The sequence below is a fragment of the Diabrotica undecimpunctata genome, chromosome 8 (genome assembly GCF_040954645.1).
Source record: "Diabrotica undecimpunctata isolate CICGRU chromosome 8, icDiaUnde3, whole genome shotgun sequence".
In the NCBI taxonomy this organism is placed as follows: Eukaryota; Metazoa; Arthropoda; class Insecta; order Coleoptera; family Chrysomelidae; genus Diabrotica; species Diabrotica undecimpunctata.
The window spans coordinates 55,032,270-55,055,320 of record NC_092810.1 but is presented as its reverse complement, the minus strand read 5'-3'; the positions used below and the strand labels follow the sequence as shown (position 1 = coordinate 55,055,320).

Sequence of the window (23,051 nt, the reverse complement as noted above, 5' to 3'; positions counted from 1 at the left end):
ACTAGATGGCTTGACTTATAATAATAAATTTATAATACTAACAATAACGTAATCAATTTAAAGCAATATAATACTGTCTTGACAACGCTTACTCTTTAAAAACTAAAAATAACTCTAGAATTTCACTTAATTTTTTTTATAATCTTTTAAGAATATTTTTATGAAAGAAAAAAATTATTATTTTAAAAAGACAAAAATATCAGTAGATAATAACATAAAATATCTTGTATTTCAGTTCCTAATATTCACCATTGTTAATTCTCCAGATGTTAGTCACCGTTCCCCAAATCAGTTTCACCGAGAATATCATAATATTTATTATATAAACAAGTTTTGTGAGACGGTAACCGTGAATTAATATCTGATATATCTGGTCACCGAGCACGGTTATCGAAGTTAGTAAGGAACGCTAAAAGTTTATAGTTTATAGTAATCGGTGATTTATAAATCACCGTGGCTGAATCACCGGTAGTGAAATCACGTCTCATTACTGTACATCCATGTTTAAGCTCAAAACCAAAAAATTATTAAAAAAGCAAAAAATAAAGAAGCAGAAGGACCAAATCGAAACAATAATAGAAAGAAATAGAAACTTAAAATGGCTGAAACTTATATTAGTCAAAACAAATAAATAATATAAAGAAGAATAATGGAAAAATGACAAGTAGTAGGAGTGAGATCCTTACGGTGTCACAAGAATATTATCAGCGACTTTACAATAGTACAGAAAAACTACCTGCAGAACTAAATAGGTTATTAAACTCTAAAAAAAAAAAAAATTGCAAATGACAGTAAAAGGAAAGAAAAAAGTTGACACGGTTGAAATGGACTACCTAAGGAGAGCTTGCCGTATATCAAGAGTAGAACGTATACCTAATTCTGAAATTAGAAGAAAAACAGATAGAGTACATACAACTTCTGAAAGAATAGAAACTAGACAGTTAATATGGTATGGACACGTACAGAGGATGGACGACAACAGATGGCCAAAAAGAGCTATGGAATACAATCCAAGTAATAAAAGGAAACGAGGAAGACCAGCCAAGTCTTGGATACAAGGTGTTATGGAAACCATGAAAGACAGAGCCATTGATGAAGACACCTGGAGAGATAGAAAAAGATGGCGATCGAAATGCGGGAAGCGGCAGAAGCTGTAGGATCCCCGCTTATATATATATATATATATATATATATATATATATATATATATATATATATATATATATATATATATAAACTCTAAAATTAAGGATGTAAATTCCGAGCTGCAGCCCGAAATTAGTAAAGCAGAAATAAGAAAAGCGCTTAAGCAAATGAAAACAACAAACCGCCACGAAAAGATGGAGTCACTACAGAAGAAAAAATGTTAAAGAATGGAGGAAAGGCCGTTGTCAATACACTCCACTCGCTGCTAAATAAAATATTACTTGAACAGCATTTGTAAAGATACCTTTCATATTAACGAATCATAAAATAAATATCCGCAATACTTTAAAACAAAACTGTTTGACCAATGCGTCCTACCAGTGATGACATACGGATGCCAAAGATTGACAATGACAAGGTTAAACAAGGATTAATTAGGGAATAGTCAGAGAGCGGAGGAAAGGCGAATGTTAGGTATAGGCTTGAAAGACAGAAACTTAATGAAAATTATATGTCATAGAAAAAGGTTGCTACTTTTATTTCACTTGAAAAAACGTTTCTTGGTTTATTTCAGATGGCCCTAAAATTCTATGAGAGCAACAGTCATCTTGGTGCTACAGCCCTTAGAGGGCCTCGACCTTCTTAAGCTTTCTACGCCATTCTATTCTGTCCCTCGCTTGCATTTTCCAGTTGCCGACTCCGATCTTCTCGGCATCTTGTGTTACCCCGTCCGTCCACCTCAGCTTTGGTCTACCCCGTCTTCTCATTCCCACGGGTTGCGCTGTTAGAATCTTTTTTATCATAATGAGAGCAACAGTACTTGGTCAATATTTAATAAAAGAACTGTGCTCGATATCAGGCTTTTATTTGTAAGAAGTAGAGAAGGCTTTCAACCAACTAAGAAACAAAAAAGAAAAACACCAGTGATAGATGGCATATCAGCGGAAACTCTGATTATAATGGTAAATATGGGAGTGCCTATGCACCTATAGTTAACTTAATAAGAAATCTGTATGATAAAAACTCAGCCGAAGTTACAATATACTGAATATATTCGAATGCGTTCAAAACAAACAAAGGAACTAGACAGGACTGCATATTATCACCATTATTATACTAACCAATATTCTACAAAATATATTCTGAATATATAATGAGAAAACTACTAGACGAATTGGATGGAGGAATCACTAGGAGGCAGAAAAATCAGTAACCTGCCATACGCAGATGAAACACTATGCTAGCAGCAAACGAAGTCTGAGATAAGCCAGATAAGCAAATAATTCGGACTTTTCGGATATTAACAACGAAAAAACAAAAATAATGATCGTAGACAGGGCAAATAATAATATGCCACGTGGCGAATTTCGAAATAGTGAAATAGCGTAGCGAAATCAAGCGTAGACTAGCAATGATCCGAACCGCAATAGCTAAATGGATTAAAATATGAAAAGGCCGAACAATAACAAGGACTACTAAGCTCAGTTTGGTCAATTCCTTTATTTTTCCAATCACATACGCAGCTGAAACATGGACTCTCAAAAAAATCGATAGAAGCTTACGAAATGTGGGTCTACAGAAGCTAGGCATGTACTGGACAGAACACAGAACCAACCTGTCAATTCTGGAAGAGCTTAATATAAAAGAGAGGCTATTAAAAAAGAGAGAAACAAGCAAACCTAAATTACTTCGGCTACACATAGCCAGAAGAACGGGGACTAGGAAACTATTTCTAGAGGAAAGAAAGGTATAAAGTCGAAGACCAAGAAGAAGATCTCCAAGATGGTAAACCAAATGAAGACTAAGGGGAAAATCCCTACATGAAGCCGTCCATCTGGCACAAGATTGCAGCCAATGCAGACAGCAAGCTAACAATATTTATAGTGTCACCACGCCCTTATAAAAGCTCAAGGAATGAGGAGGGGACTGTACTTGCAGCAACATTTTTCGATTTTCATTTTCGCATCGAGTTACCGGACTCCACCCCCCCTTTGAAACGCGAAAATGAAGCGATAGTTTTACCTGTTAATCAGACAGATTTACTATCTTCTTCTTCATGTGCCTTGTCCGTTCCGAACGTTGGCAATCAACATGGCTATTCTGACTTTGTTTACGGCAGATCTGAATAGTTCAGCAGATGACAATCCGAACCATTGCCGCAAGTTTTGGAGCCACGAGTGTCTTCTCCTCCCTGGACCCCTTCTGCTGTCTATTTTCCCTTGAACGACAGCTGTAGTACTCTATATTTATTATGTCTCATAACGTGACCCAAGTATTCCAACTTTCTTTTCTTTATACTTATTCCTACCTCTCTCTCTCTCTTTACCTATCCGGCGTAGTACCTCTTCGTTGGTCACGTGCTCAGTCCAGGATATACGTAATATACGTCGGTAAGCCCACATTTCGAATTCCTCTACTTTTTTCATCAATGATGAGGTCATTGTTCACGCCTCCATTCCATATAACAAAACCGGGAATACATAACATTTCAGAAGTCGAATTTTGAGAGGTAGGGTGAGGCTTTTAGAGGTGAAAATTTGCTTCATGCTAGTGAACGATGCTCTTACCTTTTCTACTCTTATACGTATTTCCTTCGCTTAATCCCAATTTGAGTTAACTGTTGTTCCAAAGTAGATGTACGAATCCACGTGTTCAATTCTTTCATTGTCTAATATCAGTTGCTGTGGTGGTTGTTGGGTTTTGCTTACTAACATCCATTTGGTTTTTGTGATATTTGGTCTAAGTCCGTATTGTGCACTTGTTTTTTGTATCTTTCTCATTAGGCAACTCAGTTCTTTCATGCTACTTGCTAGAATCACAGTGGCATCAGCATACCTTATGTTATTAATTATTTCTCCATTTATCTTTATGCCTTCTGTGCTTTCCTCCAGCGCTGTCTTAAATACTTCTTCTGAGTATATATTAAAGAGAATAGGAGACAAGATACAGCCCTGTCGTACCCCTTTCTTGATCTCAATTTTATTGGTCAATGTAGATCCTACTTTCACTTTAGCTGTTTGACCCCAATAGAGACTCGCTATTGTTCGAATGTCTCTGTAGTCGACTCCGATCTTATGGAGAACTTCAATTATCTTTTCGTGCTTTACTATCCACTGTTTAATTGATACTATTTATTTAACCAATGTCACTAAAATGGACCTTTTTAAAATCTGCTTTATTAGTTAAAATTTACAAGGAGTTTATCAAGATAAGAAGCAATGATTACTGATTTCCTTACATGATTCTAAGTCTAAATAAACGAATAAGTTAATAAGACGTACAAAAATCTAGTGAAAAAAAAAAAGAAAACTAACTAGAGGACTGTATATATAAAAAAGAATTATATGTTTTTATGTCCTTACCTAATTTCTTGGTTTTTCATCATTTTCATTTCTTCCTTAACACTAGTCACTTCACTTGTGAGATCGGAAACCTGATCCATTAGATTCTGTCTTTCATTCTTATATTTATCAATTTCGTCTTTCTGTCTGTTAATCTCTTTCTTTAAATTTGCACATTCTGTTTCTGATGCCTGCAGTCTTAGATTCACATTATCCAACAATAGTTGTTTTTCTCTTTCTAATCTAGCTTTTTGGTCCTTAAACCCCCTACGTTCATCCTGAAAATAATAGAAAAAAATGAGAAGTGTAATAATTGCATAGAAAAATATAATTAGGTACATTGGGTGTGTATATAGAATCTATTACTAGTGTCTTGATACTTTCACAAAAATAACACATGATTAAAGTGTTGGTCAGTTCGATTAACTCAAATAATAAATTATTATCTAATCTGATTTAAAATCAACATAAACAGAAACACATCCGCTTAACGTTAGATTAACCGAAAAAGTAAATATTTCTGTATATATCTTTAGGTTGAAGATTTTAAAACATCCGTAGCAAACTAAAACGTCACTAAGATAATGTTGAGTGTACAAAAAACGGTCACCTTTATGATTTCTGACGAAATTGCCCTGATTTTTTTTTTATTTTGTCAAACAATGAACACGGTTTAGCAGAAAACCCCAAAGATAGTTTTTAACAAGAAATGTCTTTTAAATTGAAATTTTCTAGATTTATTAGAAAATCTCAACATTGAAGTTATCATCTTACTCTTACTTCAGTGTTACAAGCATTCTGCGCCCTTTCAATTGTTTTTACTACGAGATTTCTATTTATTCACGTCAAAAGTGTTTATTATTATCGTGTACGTGTCAATTCTGACTCGTGTAACGAGTTCGTCGCTTAACTAATTCCTAATTATTTATTATTGATTTGAAGATCTTTAGATCTTTAAATCAATAAAATTCATTAAATATCTCCATAGTTGTTACTTTTAACTTCTAAGTTGGTAATTTGGTATTAAACAGCGACCCCAACCGGTAAGATTCTAAAAGCTGCATCAAAGCGATGTGAATTGATTCACTTCTGGTCGAATCTTCCACGTGAGAAGACACCGGAAGGTCCGAAATGATGTGAAATAGGGAGATATAGTTTAGTTTTTTTTTTCAAGAAGTTTAGTTCAGTTGGCGTTTATTTATGGGTTTTTTTTTTAATTTTTATTGTTTTTGGTTTTTTATTTTGGATTCCATCTTAATTGGGCTCGGTGAATACATTTTAAAATAATTATATGAAGCCATTTTAGAATTTCCATTGGTACATCTTTATAATAAATAAGGTGACGATAATGAACCACTAACACCAGAGGTGACGACAAACGAAGAAATAAACAGTGAGGAGGAAGAAGTAAAGGAAGCATTACGGAAATTAAAAAATTAAAAAATTACCAGGAGAAGACAGAATACCGAACGAACTCCTAAAGTACGGAGGACTATATAGGACCAAACAACTATTAAAACTAATCCAAAAAATAATAGAACAAAACAGAATTTCTTAAGAATGGGGATCTAGCATCCTAATACCTCTAAATACCTAATAAGGAGGAATTAATTTATTAAACACAAAACTAAAATTAACAACCAAAGTGATAACAAATAAACTGAATGACATTATAACACTAGCAGAAGAACAACAAGGTTTTAGGTCGGGAAGATCACGCACCGACGGTATATTTATAATGAGGCAAGTGCAAGAGAAATCATTAGAATACAACAAACCGGCATATCTATGTTTCGTGAACCTTAAGAAGGCATTTGACCGGGTCAAATTAAAAGACGTTATCCACTTAATGTACCTAAGCAAGAGAGATACCTCTAGGAATAATCAAAACGATCGAAAATATCTACCAAAACAACACAATAAAAGTAAGTGTAGAAGAAGAACTAACCGATCGTATTGAAGCTGGCAATGTTTTACGAGAGGGAGATTCCCTGAGTCCTCTATTGTTCAACCTGATTATGGATGAAATAATAAAAAAAGTAAGAACTAAAAAAGGATACCAAATGTTAGAAAAACAACTTTTATTAATCTGCTATGCAGACGACGCAATACTACTCTGTCAAAGTGAAGATGATTTACATCGTATGCTGCACCAATTTAATATAACCGCCAGAAAAAATTTAACATGTTAATTTCCCCAAAAAAGACAAAATGCATAGTTACAACAGCAAATTTACTAAAATGTAAATTGGAGCTGGAAGGTCAGATAATAAAACAAGTGATGGAGTTTAAATATCTAGGCATCACATAATCTAGATACGGAAAGCTCGAAACTGAAGTGGACGCTCAAGTGAATAGCAGGTTGCCAGAATGAAACAATATGGAGAAATAAAAATAACGGGAAAGAAATAAAAGGCAGAATTTATAACAGTCATCAGACCAGTAATGACATACGCGGCAGAAACAAGACCTGACACAGAGAGGACAAAAAGGATGTTAGAAACAGCAGAGATGAAAACACTTAGAAAAATTGATGGTAAGACACTATGGGACATAGCTAGAAGTACAGATATACGACGTAGATGCAAGGTGGAGAAAATCAAGAACTGGGTAAGAAATAGAAGAGTAGAATGGAACGATCATATAAGCCGAATGATAACAAATAGAGTAGTAAAGACGGCAAGAAACGGTTCCCCAATAGGAAGACCACGAAAACGATGGAACGACAATTTACTGGAGGCACATTGAAAAACAGACAGAGTCATGTCTATATAAAAAGAAGAAGAAGAAAAAGAAGAAGAAGAAGAGGACATCTTTAAAATGATTTATTATCATATTTCCTTCCTTTTTCATTAAGGAATAGTCTATATTTTAAAAATATTTAGAATAATCTATTCTCTACTAATTTTATTTCGATATTCAGATGCGCGTAAAAAAGTAAAAAATTGTATGTTGTCCCTAGGGGATATCTGATCGCTGACAGGTATATAAGATACTGTAAATTTAGTTGTGCCATATTCAAGTTGATATTGAATATTGAAGTGAATGTGGATGTCTGAGTTCCATATTAGGACAGGGAGAATACAAGAATTAAATGCTATGGTTCGAAGTTTCTGAGGTATTTTTTATTTTTCAGTACATGAGACCGCTTTTCAAAGACAGTCCATCCCATTCTTACTTTTCTACGCATTTCCGTTTTCTGGTTTTCTTAATTAAATTTTACATTTTGACCCAGATAGACGTACTCATCTACATGATCCACGCGGTTCCCTGCATTGTTATTACCGGTTTGCTATGTTTATTTGACATAAGTTTCGTTTTGTTAAGGTTGATTTTTGGTCCTTTTTATTGGGATTTTATATGTAATTCTCCATCATCCTCTGCCAATCGTTCCAGTTGAGCGTTACTATAACTAAATCATAGACGAATCTAATATGATTCAAGAAATTCCTCGTCTTGTCTATTCCAACCACTTGAAAACAGTCTCCAGTGGTGCTGTAAATAGTTTTGGGGATACTGTATCGTCCTGCTTACGCCAAGATTTATTTCAATTGGATTAGTTTTTTTATCGCTATTGATTAATACCGTCATTTTAGCTTATTGGGTATACAAGATTGGGTTCGCCACACAAAGTACCTGATATTTGGCAAAATCCATTGGGTTTTGTGAAAATGCTAAAACAAGTCGTCGATTTTTCTTCTAAAGGGGTCATCTTTTAACGATACAGATAAATGTCAATTGCCAAGCCCCTCGCCTACAGTATCCCAAACCTTAATATTAAATGGGGAACATACCATGTGTGGCACATTGTTAGATATGTATTTTGCTTCAGAATTCAGACATCCATAATTTTTTCCATATTAACTCTATTCTCGTGAAAAAGTATCAGTTTATTGAAAGTGTTACATCTCTTAAAAACTAAACGTAACGCCTACAGTTTTGGCTAGTGTCAATTTCGGGTCAGGTCAAAAAACTACATTAAAACGAAATTTGCAACATTAATAGGAAACTTTATTAAATGTAACGTTAATAAAATGAACTAAATTTTAAATTAATAAATTCATAATTCATAACAGTTTATTTTTGTCCATACAATTATATAGTCGCTGTTCGAAAGTACGAAGAACATTTTGGAGCATTTTAGGGGCTACTAGACTACATTCATGCACTATTCGTTGTCTTAGTGCTTCGAATTATGCTAGAATGGTATTAAAAATCTTGCTTTTTAAATAACCCCATATGAATTGTATATGTTCTCCATATGGGGTTATTTAAAAAGAAATATACCAGTCCAGCTTCATGCGTTCTAAAGGTGATGTGAGCAGTGGAAAATTGACAGAATATCGAATAACAACGACTACAATTCCAGGAAACAAAACAAAACGACAAACATTAAATAAGAGAAACGGAAAGGAGCTGATCTTACCTGTAATTTCTCTTCGCTTCTCATTTCAGTTTCCCTAAGTTGTTCTTCTAACATAATAACCCTGGCTTGGAGAGCTGCATTGTCTGCTTTGGCTCTTGTATACCTCTCATCGTTTTGGTTGGCTGTGTCTTGAAGATATCCTACCTGTTGTTGTAATACCTGAAACTAAAGAAATATTTGGTTAGAAAAATTAAAATGAAATCTTGAGGTGTACATCATATATTTTAACTGTCACGTGTGAGCAGTATGCAAATATTACAAATAAGACAACGAACTCTCTAAAAAAATATATAGGTCACTAAAAACCAATCAGGAAAGATAGCATGATTACGCTTGGATTGTTATTAAAATGAGTACGGAACAACAAAGTTTTCCTGAATACAATATCAAATTATAAGAAGACCATAGGTATTTTATTAATTGTATTCATAATGGTTAAGGCCCTTTAGACAATTCATATACCACAAATAGTCAAAAATTTATTTTATCAATGTATAATACTCGATAAACTTACAAATCTATTTATTATAAGACTCAGGTATAAATGTATTTGTTTATACCAGTTTATTTTAGTCATACATACATAGAATAACATTTATAATGATAAGGAAGTAAAAAAGGGAAATACAGATTTTATGACTCAAAAAATATTTTTGTGTGGGTATGAAGACATTTACACAGGAAGTAGATCCGTAGTAAAATTATCGTGTTATCGTACTTTCCAATACATATTTACAAATTTTTTATCTGTTTACATAGAATTGTAAGTTTAGTCAGTAGAAATATCAATGACTTAATTTTAAATTAAAAAAAAAAAAAAACAACTCAAGCTTGAGTAGGGAATAAAATTTGATATGTAATGTTATTTAAGGAAGAAACCGTAGAAAAGGCTTAGTCGGATCAGTTATATGTCAAATCCGTTACTATTTGAATTCTAATACAATGTTAAACAAAAATTTAAAAGTAAATTAGCAATCTGCTCTTAGCATTTATCTGTGGTTTTAAAGTTTTGCTACTTGAATTGATACATATTTTATTTTCATTTGCTTACGAATCCAGTTAATTTTTTTTTTCTATGACACTAGGATACTCAGCATTTCTCTTTCCATGATTCTTCCGTTTCCTAAGTATTTATTAGTGTGTAATGTTCTAAAATATCGAACGCTTTTGTAAAGTCCGCGAATGCCAGATAAAAAGTTGTGCTACATTTACTACTACTACTATAGGTTTACAGCGTTCTCCGACGCCTTCCGACTCCTAACCGCCATTCTTCTCTATTTAACCATAGGCCTGGAGGGATTTATCTTTCCTCTAGTTCTTTTTCAATTCCCTCTCTCCAGCTTCTTCTCGACCTTCCTCTTTTTCTTCTTCCTTGTGGTGTCTACGTCAAAATCTGTTTCGGAATCCTGTCATCTGGCATTCTCTGTACATGGCCGTACCATATTAACTGTTTTGTTTTTATGTCATCAACTATTGTACGCTTGACTCCCATCATTTCTCGTATTCTCTCATTTGGTATCCGATCTCTTCTTGATTTGCCTGCTGCTCTTCTCCAGAAGTCCATTTCTGTTGCTAGTAACAGTTTCTCTGTTCTTTGTTTCATTAGACAAACTTCACTGCCATATGTGATTACACTTTTAAGTATGGTGTTGTATATGAGTTGTTTGTTCGCTTTAGATATTGTTTGGTCCCACAGAATGCCATTCATCATGGATATGGCTTTTCTACCCTGTATGTTTCTGTCGTTTATAGCAGCATCGAGTGTTCCATCTTGAGTTATCTTCATACCCAGGTACTTGTATTCATCACAGTATCTAATTTCTACCCCATCGTCTAATATAATGGACTGCTTTGTCCCTCCAATACACATGGTTTTAGTTTTCTTAATGTTGGCTTCGAGACCCCATTTGTTATATTCTTCTATTAGCTTCCGAGTCATGTAACTCAAGTCGTCATAATCCTGAGCAATCAGTATTTGGTTATCAGCGAAACATAATTAATAATTTCTTAGTTAAAAGATGATCTGTTAAATCCCTCTTTGAATCCAGTTTGCCCCTTTGCGCGATAGTTATCTAATTTTGATGTTAACCCAGATGGTTACATGAATGGAAACACAAGATATTAAAATATTGCAAAAACTGCTCACTTTTGTTTAGAAATGCCCAAAAGAATAACTTAATCAAACATACGGATTCTACAACTAGACGGCTGATCATAATCACCACAGACCTCCAGGCAAAGTTCATCGTTCCTACATAGGTTTTGAGATATAGCAGATTGTGTAGAACCTTTTTCTGTAGAATTTCTGGAAAATTGAGACGTACTATGAAACAAAAATGCGTAAGTGAACTGATATTCAAATATTGCGGATATTTAAATATCAAAAATATTTCTTCCGATTTGATACATTATAATTAGATATTGACCTAAAAATGACTTGTCATTTTTTTGATTGGCGTAAAGAAATGTCGAAAAAAATTCATCGCCTCGCTTCAAAATAAATCTAAAGGAGATTGAAACGAAAGAGCAGTCGATTGTATGGGTCGTTAAAGACGAAATTTATAAGAAAAGTTGCTCTAAAATGAACCACTTTGAAGTATGTGGTCATTTGTTTTTTGGGACCGGATTTATCATCAACATATCATTAAAGTAATGTAAAAAAATAAATTCTGAAATTATTGATCAGAAGTGCTGAGATAATTGAAGAAAATCTACCAGCAAAGACGGATCATTTTCTATCAGGAAAATTCGAGCTTAAACAAGTAAATTTTAAAAAAACTCAAAACGTCCGTGCATGACAGACACGCATATTACGACATGGAGAACATAAAATAGGGGCTCTGTAGTTATACCATTAACTATAAATTGTTGATTGAACACACACATACGTGTACACGTACGTAAAACGCAAAATATACATGGACGCATGCAACATATATCATGCAATCGGTAAATCACCAGACAGCCGTAACGCAACTCGCCCATCACACCATGAGATTTGTGCTACTATTACAGCGCTCCCCAATTCCGAGGTGTAAGATCATTGCATCCAGGGAGTCCATGGTACGAGGGAAAATTACTGAATTAGCGATACTCTCGAGAACTGGTGAATTCACGAGGATTATGTCTTGATGCTGTAAGAGGACACAAAAATAAAAAGTCCAGAGGAGGACTACAAAATGGATAACTATTCTGAGTCTTCAAATAAAAATATATACGAAACAAGCCGAGGGTCGATCCCAGTCCCCAACTGTGTTTCTGCCATAGCTCCCAATAGGTCTCCATGACTCCAATCAGAGTCCAATCTTCTTCTTTCTCAGCTTTTCCCTTTTCAGTGCTCGCTGTTTTTTACCCTTCGTCGCCACTCATTTCTATCCATCGAATTTTCTTCAACTAAACCTTTCACTCTTGTCCTCTACCTCTCCTTCGATCAACTTCTAACAGCTCTATCCTTCGTCCCACGTATGACGGTAGATAATCTCTATGTCTGACATGACCATGTTAATTTAACACCAATGATTTCTTCTTATATCCGTTTATGAAGAAGGTTTAGAAGAGGTTGACGGTATAAAATGACTTTTTCTAATTAGCTCTATTGAAATGTTATAACTGCTTACACAATTGGTTCAAACGTTTGCAGAAGTTCTTCATGGAGATTTTGAAAAACAATTATTTTATTTCTATGATAAATATAGAAGAAAAATAGAAAAATTTAAATATAATAATACAACTAACGGATTGTTGATAGGTTATGTCTTTTAAAATTGACATACTTGTCCTCGACCTTGTAGACAATAGCATGCGTTTAACCATAAGCATGCGGTTGTCTACAAGATCAAGACCAACTATGTCAATTTTGAATGGCATAACCTATCAACTACTCGGTTGGTTATAGCATTATATTTCCCAGAATATTTAAAAATAATCTTTTTTGAGAAAGATTTACGGAGTGGAAATCGAAAAGTCAAACTTTGGTTAGTTAAAAATGTAATTTTAATTGCAATGTGGCAATAATGGCTTAATACAGCTTAAAACTAGGTCTTTTTGATATTTAGGCTCCACCTCCGATGCGCAGTGGACAGCAAGAATATCCATCAATATTACTTTCTGATCGCTGACTCATTAGACTGACTGATTAGACGAGGTTCAAGGTGGAATCAAGATTAACGGAACCAGCATAGACAACATTAGGCACGCTGATGATACCGTCAAAATAGCAAGCAACACAAGAACTACAAAATATAATAAATGAGGAGTTCGTCATAGCGAAATGTTCGGTTTACATCTAAATGTTTCCAAAACTAAAATTCTAGTATTTTCAAAGATACCAACAAACGTACACTTGTATGCCAAAGGACAATTAATACAGGTAACATACATAAAATATTTTTGAGCAAATATCAACAGCCACTGTAACCCAAAAAAAAAGAAATTCTATCAAGAATAGAAAAAAAAAACAATCATTAACATGAAAACATTTTTTACAAGATCAGACCTTAGTCTAGAGCTCAGAATTCCAATGATCAGATGTTAAGTTTTCTCTGTTTTGCTGTATGGCTGTGAAAGTTGGACAATGAACTCTGAAACAGAAAAAAGAATACATGCCTTTCAAACGTATATATAAAGACGGATGCTGAGAATTCCATGGGTAAAAAAAGTTACCATTGGTGAGGTACTTCGGCGCATGAGTAAACAAAAAGAATTACTCAGCAAAATCAAAGAGAGGAAAATACAATACTTGGGTCATGTGTTGAGAGGTGAAAGATATGAATTACTCCAGATCATATTGGAAGGTAAAGTGCAGGGCAAAAGATCAGTTGGAAAACGCCAGAATTCATGGCAGAATTTCGTGCTTTCGTGCAGCAGTTTTCAAAGCTACAATTGCCCTTTGGATCGCCAACCTTCGAAAGGAGAAGGCGCAATAAGAAGAAGAAGATCGCTGAAAGTAAGGCACTTGTACACATTGAGACAAAAAATATTGTTCTTTCTTTTGTCTGTGTTGGAAAAAATTGTTATTGTGATTGATTTGAATTTTTAAATTATTAACATGGATTGTTAATCAATATTATAAGGCAAAGTCTGGATAAATGAAAAATTACAGGAGCCTGCCTTAGCAACGGGAGTAAGTTTAAAAGAAATCTATCGTGGAATGACAATTATAGAAGAAGGTGTTTCTACATCATTTCCGACGATTAAAAACAGAAGAATGCAATCTGCCGCAAAATCCAACTTGGACGATTTTAACAGAGGTTTACTTCGTCGTATAATAATAAATTTTTGTCACGGAAAAACCGAAACCACAAAAAATTCTGTGAAGACAAATTTTTCTGAAAATTTTCCCAAGATGAGTGGAAATAGTATTGCGAACACGCCTCCTTTTAAGCGTTATTTTATAGAAAAAGGACTAGGTCTAGATTTAATTGTAGATGAATTGACATAAATGATAGCGTAGATTCTCTGGAAAATAGCAGCTCCGAGACAGAACACGAACCTTTTGATCTGTAACCTTAATCTCGTCTTTTGCGGTATGTTAAAAATGAAATTATCTCTATTTTGTGGTCTAGTCAAATTATATTTTACCAAAAGAATTTTTATTTAAAAGAAACATAATTAAACCACACGTTTTTATATAATATTACATTACATATTTAAACGATCTGTATTTTATTGTTATACAACAATTACGTACCGAAATATTTTCGTCATAATACATTCTACTTATTCATATCTTTTATCTTACAAATACACAAAAAATGTCGATGTTTTCTATAACCAAATTGGATAGAAGTCGGGTACAACTATTTTTGTCGGTCAACAAATCCTACACACACACACCAGCCGTCGGGCCCAACGTTGTCGGTCACGACAGTTGGGTGGTATTTCGGGACGTGTATAGGCCGTTGTATAAAGACTTTTCTCTCCGCGATAAAAAAAGATCTGACTCAATCTGTTTAACTATTAACATGGTGAAATCTTAAATTACAAATCCAAAGAATAAATTTCTTAAGGGATGGAGGATTCGACCATTACTTGATGGAAATTCGTTTTATTTAACAATAAAACACTGAAAACTTTTCTTTTAAACACTTCCACAAAATTTATTTTAAATTATTATCACTACAGCTGTTTCGGCCAGAGTGCCTTTCTCAAGTGATCTATTTTTGGTATGTGTTTACACTTTATAGTCTTTAACTGAATAAGTTGAGGAGGGGAGAACTGTTTGTCTCAAGTTGGTCATTCAGAATTATGTCTGTATTTTTTAATTTGTTGATTTCCATAGATTCCAATAGAGATAGCCTGATGCCTTTATTTTGAATGTAAAGAATTTGAAATTCGTCATTAAAAGAATGATTATGGTCTAGCTAGAAGGTGAAGGGCGTACGTAGAGTCTGTTTTCCTATTATTCTTTTATGTTCTGCTATACGTTTGATAAGTTCTACTAGTTTGACCGATGTAAGTTTTTGGGCCGTCGCCACATTTAAGTTTGTATACACCGCTGTGTAATTGCTTTTTCTTTTGGCTCTTGTTATTCTTAATATATTTGCCTAAGTTGTTGTTTGTTTGAAAAGTTGGTGTTATTCCTTTCTTTTTTATGTGTTTGGCTATTTTTGTTGACATCTTGCCTTTATATGTAATCGAGCAGAAGGTACTCTCTTTAGGAATTCTATTAATCTATGTAACATGCTATGGTAGGCAGCCAATTTTTATTGTGTGTAAAATTTCAGACGTAATGATAAGATTTGTAATTTTATGGTCTGAAAGGTCTTTTACTAAAACAAAAGCTTCTGTAGGTGAGATACTAGGAAAGAGATGGACTAAGGAGGGATTTCCTAGTATCCCTCCTACAGAAACTTTTGTTCTAGTAAAAGACCTTTTAGACCATAATATTACAAATCCAATCACTACATCTGAAATTTTAAATCTTCTTGAAATTTGCATAAGCCAGGACTACTTTGAATTTAATAATCAAATATATATATATATATATAAATAACAGTGCAGGACTTATAATGGGCAATCCTCTAAGCCCATTGCTATCAGATATTTTTATGGACCACCTAGAAAGAAAGATTTCAAAATACCCCATATTCAAACAGTATTCATATTGGTGAAGATACGTAGACGATGTACAGGTATGTTTTACAGAAACTAACAGACAACTTGACCAATTCTTATCGTATATTAATTCACTCCATAGTCATATTGAATTCACAATAGAAACAGAACAAAATCAATCCATAAAATTTCTAGATTTGAAAATTATCAGATTTAAAAACAAACATGGGTTCTCCTTATTTCATAAACCTACTCATACTGATATTGGCTGCTGCTGTTGACATAACAAAAATTGGCTGCCTACCTTAGCATGTTACATAGATTAATAGAAATTCCCATGTTAAAAAATTACTTTGAGATAGAACTGAATATATCATTAAGCAAATAGCAGTAAACAATGGGTACAACGAACACATAATAAATAAAATTTTAAATCAAAAACTACATAAGAAAGCCCTGAAATTAGTATTTCAGGGCTTTCCAGGATTTACCAAAAAGAAAGGAATAACACCAGCGTTTAGAACAAACAACTTAGGCAAATATATTAAGAACAACAAGAGCGAAAAGAAAAAGCAATTACACAGCGGTGTATACAAACAATGTGACAACTGCCCAAAAACTTACACCGGTCAAACTGGTATAACTTTTATCAAACGTATAGCAGAACATAAAAGGGCTTTTAATAATAGAAAAACATACTCTTCGTACGCACTTTACCTTCTAGACCACAATCATTCTTTTAATGACGAATTTCAAATTCTTCACAATCAAAATAAAGGCCTTAAGCTATGTTTATTAGAATCTATGAAAATTAACAAATTAAAAAACACAGTCATAATTCTGAATGACCAACTTGAGACAAACAGTTCTTCCCTTCTCAACTTATTCAGTTAACGACTATAAAGTGTAGAATACCAAAAATAGATCACTTGAGAAGGGCACTCTGGCCGAAACAGCTGTAGTGATGATAATTTAAAATAAATGTGGAAGTGTTGAAAAGAAAAGTTTTCAGTGTTTTATTGTTAAATAAATTTCTTATAATGAATAATCTAAATATAAAATAATTTCTAATTAGAAAATTTGTCAATGATCCTAAATTTCTTTAATGATTCAATACAAATTTGCTCATAGGTTAATTCCATAATCGAACAAACAATAACAATTAGTGTACGTAAAATTCCTGTATACTAAAATTCGTTTTATACCTCCATATGACACGTCATGTTTGTACAAATCAACAAATTCTTAAAAATAGATATCCCAATTATAGCTAATATTTCTCTGATGAATATAGCTAGCTGACTCTAATTATAGATGAATATAGCTAGCTGACTCTAATTATATGGCTCTTAAAAAACAGAATAGATAAATGCACCACAAATATACTAGGATAATACCAACAAGGCTTTAGAAAAGGAAAATCGACTGTAGACCCATTTACCCGCTAACACAATTGATTGAAAAGTGCTACGAACGTGCTCGTCTAACAGACGAGAAAATACAGAAACTATCAATATAGAAGTAGGAGTTCAACCAGGTGATAGCCTGTCTACAACACTTTTTAATATAGCAGTGGACGGTGCAATTAAAAAAACTGGAATCAACAAGATGATTATACAAAGTTCTGCACAAATTATAGAATACGCTGACGATATGGTAATAGCTACAAGATACAAAAAAGCTTATAATAGTCACTGATGACTCTGATAAAAGAAGCGACACTTACAGGTCTAAAAGTAAATGAAGAAAAGACGAAGTATAACATGTTAATCTTAAGGAAAAATTCTAACATAATAATATAATGATTGAATAATGAATATTCCAAAAAGTTGAGAGAGTTAAGTATCTAGATGTAACAATAGACAGCTTAAACGACAGGAGCGCAGAGATAATCAAAAACTACTACTATATATATAATTATATATTATTTCAATTAATGTAATTCAATGTAAGTACCGCACAAAGGTAATCTTCAGCTTTTATAGAAAACGCTCACTAGAAAAAACAGTTCAATTTATTTTTCCACTATTGCACTTTCTGAGTTTTTGTTTTTGAATTTATTATTTTTATTGACTGAACAGTATGACTTCATCGTAATTTTTGGTAAAATGAAAATATATGTTATATGATACATCCTTCGAAAGCTCTCGTGTCATTCATTTACTATGCTTCTAAAAATAGAAAAGGGATTTTCTTTTACTGGGGGCTCATTTGACATAATTTTCACATTTCGGCAGTCACTATTTTGAAACGGTACGATGTGATTTATAACGGAGCACACTAAGTAGCACATGAGCTTTCAAATAACGTATCACATGCCATATATTTACATTTAACAAAAATGTCAATAAAAAAATAAATAAATTCTATCAAAACAAGGAATATTAAAAAAGTAAATTTACCTGTTTCAGTTTTTTATAAAAGATGAATACCACTAAATTATTTGGGGTTGTCCATACTTTTTTACATTGTCACCTGAATCTGAGCGGTTCAATGCGACTAAATTTCTAAGACTATGTGTAATATTCAAAACTTCCGCTTAACAATTTTGTAAGCAATTGTATCAACCAACAAGACAACACAAACTAAAAAAGATACCTACCGAGTCATCAGAGTCACTATCCGAATTATGATGATGCATTCCCATAACTCCGTTACTTTTGAAATCGTTGGATTTAAAGTCTTTCACATTCGGTCCAACAAACTCAAACTGCCCGTACCACATGTCGAAATCCAAATCGTCCTCGGTCTCGAGTCCATTTTCTTTTTCCTCGTTGTCAGTGTCCGTCATTTTAGAGAAAAACCTCGAAAATTTCATTTGTCACGCGGGAAAAATAGATGTGTACCGTATCACGCTAATTTTCGACTGATAATGGTTCCATTCATCGCTGGACGCTCCCTTGATAGTAAATTAACCGCATTACTAAGTTAAAATGATAAATAATTGAAACAAGGTTGCATTGGAGCACTGCCGAGTGCGAGTAATCTGTCAGTGAGTCACTGTTAGTAGAGCTTTCAATGAGTTAAAATCTTTTCCGAAAAATAAACCTACGCTTATTTAAAATTAAAATATTACTTTATTTTTGATGTATATGGATATAAAAAAAGTAAATATATTTCAAAATACATTTTTTTCCAATTATTGAAAAATTAGTTACAAAAAAAATCTGATCGTCATCTAAAATTAATTTTTTTAGTTAAAAATAAATTTTTGGATATTATTTACTTTGTGTAAACTACCTAAAGCTAAAGTATCAAAACAAAATAAACTACTAACAAATATACAACAAAAAAATTGGTGCAAAAAGTATTGTGAGAAATTACCAGTTTCTTGTGGTTATTATTTTATCCTAAGATCATTTCAATAAACACTGATTGTAATAAAGTACACTAATAGTAAAACTTGACATAAATATTGATGCGATCATAGACATCTCTATGTATTCTTTTAAGATCGGGGGACATATTAGGTTTGGTTAACTTTAATATGAGTGGGCGGTTTTTCTACTCGACGTAAGAGGTTTATTGTGGCTCACATCCAGCTTAAAATTGCCCTTTCAGCCTAAACTTTTTAACAGTCTATTATGGTATTTGGTGACAGTCGTAGGGCTCGAGTCGAAAATACTCAAATGTCCCGCTGTCTCGTCTTCAGCCTAACAAAATCTACAATCCGCACTTTCTGTCAGTCCGATTTTATTCATGTGCCCCTTGACAGTGTCTTGTTGGGAGACTTACGATAAATCGCAGATCATTCCTATTGCTATTTAGTAGATCTTTGGTTGATTGTAGATTGATGAAAGTTGATGTATAAAAGCCTTCGAATGCTTAAGACCCACTTGATCGCACCAGTTGAGTGGTTAAGTTTCATCCATTCCACCTAGTTCTATATAGTTTTTTGGCTGTGCTTCTTGTTATTCCAACGGAAGGTTGTGGGTCTATTGAATGTTTTCCCCCTCCCTGGTTACTAGGTCCACTTTTTCGTTTTCTTCAAATTCCTGGCTTCAAAATCTGAGAACTTTGCATTGTGCGAATTACGATGAGCTATGCCAATAGGTAATTTGTTTGACAAGAACGCAGAAGTTACTTAAAATATAGCGTAAATTATTTGCAAGGAGCTTGAAGCTACAACTGATTCGAGAAGAATGAAGACAATCCTAAATGTCTTCAATGCATAAGATAGATACAAAATCCGATCCGAAATATTACTCAGGAATAGCAGTAATGCCGACTACAGGTAGATATAATTCCAGTAAGATAAGGATCATAGAAACAGATATCAAACCGGACATATATTTGAAAATACCTCTATCTTCTAGAAACAAATTTTTGTAATTCAATTTATTGACGGCCATGTATTATGCACCAGAAAACATAGATGTCTATATTTTTTCCCTAAAACCTCAAAAATACTAACACGCTGACACTACTTTACGCAGATGAGACCGCTCTCCTAATAACATCCCGAGATGCAGATGTCTTCACAAGGTGTGCTCAAAATCACCGAAACCATGTCGATAGGTGGTGCGGGAGATGGAGAGTAACACCAATACCAAACAAAACACAACTTATACTTTTCAGACACCCCAACATTAGCGGCCATGTTATACACAATGTCGAAGAAAGAATTTGTCTGAGACTTTGGGTAAAACGACTCCAACTCCGAGATCACATCGAGTACCTAGATACGTTGTTTAAAACACTACTTGGACTGCTTAATGCTCTATGTGGAAAATTTGGACGGACACATTCACGCACACTAATAAACACATACAAAATACATATCAGGTCTTTCTGTGGTTCTCCGATCCCATTGCACAATTATACCTGTTCATAGGGAGGATACAGCCACAGTTGAACTCAACGCGAATAACTTATATACTCGGTTCGCTATTCCCAGCCCGAACTGTCTAGTGAATTTAGTAATTATTTTTTTGCGAAGTTAGTTACTTTTTGACAGACTAAAAGTGGCTGGAAATTACTATACAACCAAGCACACGTACTCATAGCCAATATTAATAGTAAACAAACTAAATAAAATCAAACTTTGCGAATTACCGACAATCAATATTTATTTATCTGCACCATATAATAAATAGTTATGTTAGTTAGTTAGTTATGTTAAATTATAACAACTAAAATATATTTTTTAAATATATACTACCCAAAATTTGATGGGTTTGGTATACACTTCCACTATTTAGAATAAATCTTCTTTTTTTACAGAAAGAAGTCTGTAATTGTAGTATACTTAAGCTATTAATACTGAGAAGTAGGAATTGTTGTGTTGTAGGTTACCGACAATGAATCTGTCAAAATATGCCCGAGCTAACCGAATGGAGTATATAAATAATATGCGAATAACGCATATAAATTCAGCCACATTCATAATTAAAAAAAGAACTTCTTAAAAGAAGATTTTTAGCATCAAACCCTTTCAACCCTGATCACCCTCTGAAGACGACCTAAAACAAGACTCACAGACACAAACCAACCGAAAAAAAAAACACAAGACACAACCCAAGCGACAGAGAGTTAGTGTGGTATCGCTAAATAACTCGGAACACGGTTTTAACTATTATTTTCAATTGTTTTTTAATTTCCTAATATTTTATTGCAAATCAAATAATTCACAAAATTTCTTGTGCAAATCCATAAGCAGTTAAACAATAAAAAAATTAAATTTATAAAAGGAAACGTACATTTTAAATTTTCATTTGTAAGTATAAAAACTGTTTTATTAGTAGCTTTCGAATGTTAACATATTAACTGATGTAAAAATATTAAATTCTTTAGAACCTATTGTCAAGGTATGTTAAATAATTATTTAAATACTCAGCAATAGAAATCTTAGATGGTAAAAAAATAGAGGTAATGAACTATTAAATATATGCATTTAATATTTTTATTAATGAGTATAGAAAGCACACGCTATTACAGATGCGTAGAAAATAATGTTTAATGGCGTTTTTAAACGCAGCTCTTTGAATTACTAATTTTTTGACACTCCTTTGGTAACGAACAACAATATAATCGACCTACAAATGTATTTCCTCAGTCAATTATTAATTTGTGATTATTTCCTAGGTAAACCTACTATTTGGTAGCGTTGGACTTTTAAGTGTCACTTGTATTTTGCCCGTCAAACATCATCATCATCTTGGTGCTACAGCCCTTAGAGTCCTCGACCTTCTCAAGCTTTCTACGTCATTCTGTTCTGTCCCTTGCTTGCATTTTCCAGTTGCCGACTCCGATCTTCTCGGCATCTTGTGTGACCCCGTCCATCCAGCTCAGCTTTGGTCTACCCCGTCTTCTCATTCCCACGGTTTGTGCTGTTAGAATCTTTGTGGTTACGATCGTAAAACATTCTATCACTTTTTAAATCTTTATATTAATAATCCTGAGAAATTCAAATTGTTGATGATAATTTGAAATTAACATATGCCTGTCCAACCCGTTTAATGCCCCAACATTTTTGTCCGATAACATTTTTCACTTGTTAATAACCAACTAACCAAAAATATAATGTTCATAATATTTATAACCATTGTTAATCATTGTTATCTGCGGCTTGCAGACGCCCTACATCGAAATTAAATCTAATACTGTCTTTCTGTTTTAGTTCTTTACTCGGTTTCGAGTACCAGAAACTAAATTCACTAAGAATTTTTACCGTGATGAACGGCATGAGGAATGCAAATTAGAGATTCTCTTGTCGATTAATTCATCAATCTGTCTGCTTTGCAAGTTGAAGAAGATACAGTGGTAAAGATTTGAATTTAGTTTCGCAAAGTAGCAAATCTTAGAATTCCTAGTGTTAGTACTAATTTTATTGTTATTGGCAAGGATCAGATCGCAGTAGCCCTAGCGTTGGCTTCATCTGGAATATCTGCAACTTTATTGGAAGGCGAACGAATTGCAAATTTTGCCTTGAAATTACCATTAAACATAAAGATTAATGATTGGAACATCGCCAAAAATACAGCAATGGCGAAGATTTTATAGGTATGCAAATTAATCGTTTGGGATACACTGGCCCACAGGAGGTCATTAGACGGACAAAATTTTGAAAGATATTCGTGACA

The 23,051-nt window shown here is 33.5% G+C and overlaps 1 protein-coding gene across 6 annotated transcripts in view; it reads right to left on the bottom strand.

The window, feature by feature from the left end:
- nuf (rab11 family-interacting protein nuf) overlaps positions 1-23,051 on the bottom strand; it is a 173,945-nt gene that overhangs the window by 18,037 nt on the left and 132,857 nt on the right. For all 6 annotated transcript variants that reach the window (XM_072540292.1, XM_072540293.1, XM_072540294.1 and 3 more), the window contains 2 exons: positions 8,914-9,078; positions 4,509-4,765 (listed from right to left, as the gene is read on the bottom strand). In XM_072540292.1, coding sequence (XP_072396393.1) covers positions 4,509-4,765; positions 8,914-9,078 — 422 coding nt within the window. The remainder of the gene's footprint in view (positions 1-4,508; positions 4,766-8,913; positions 9,079-23,051) is intronic.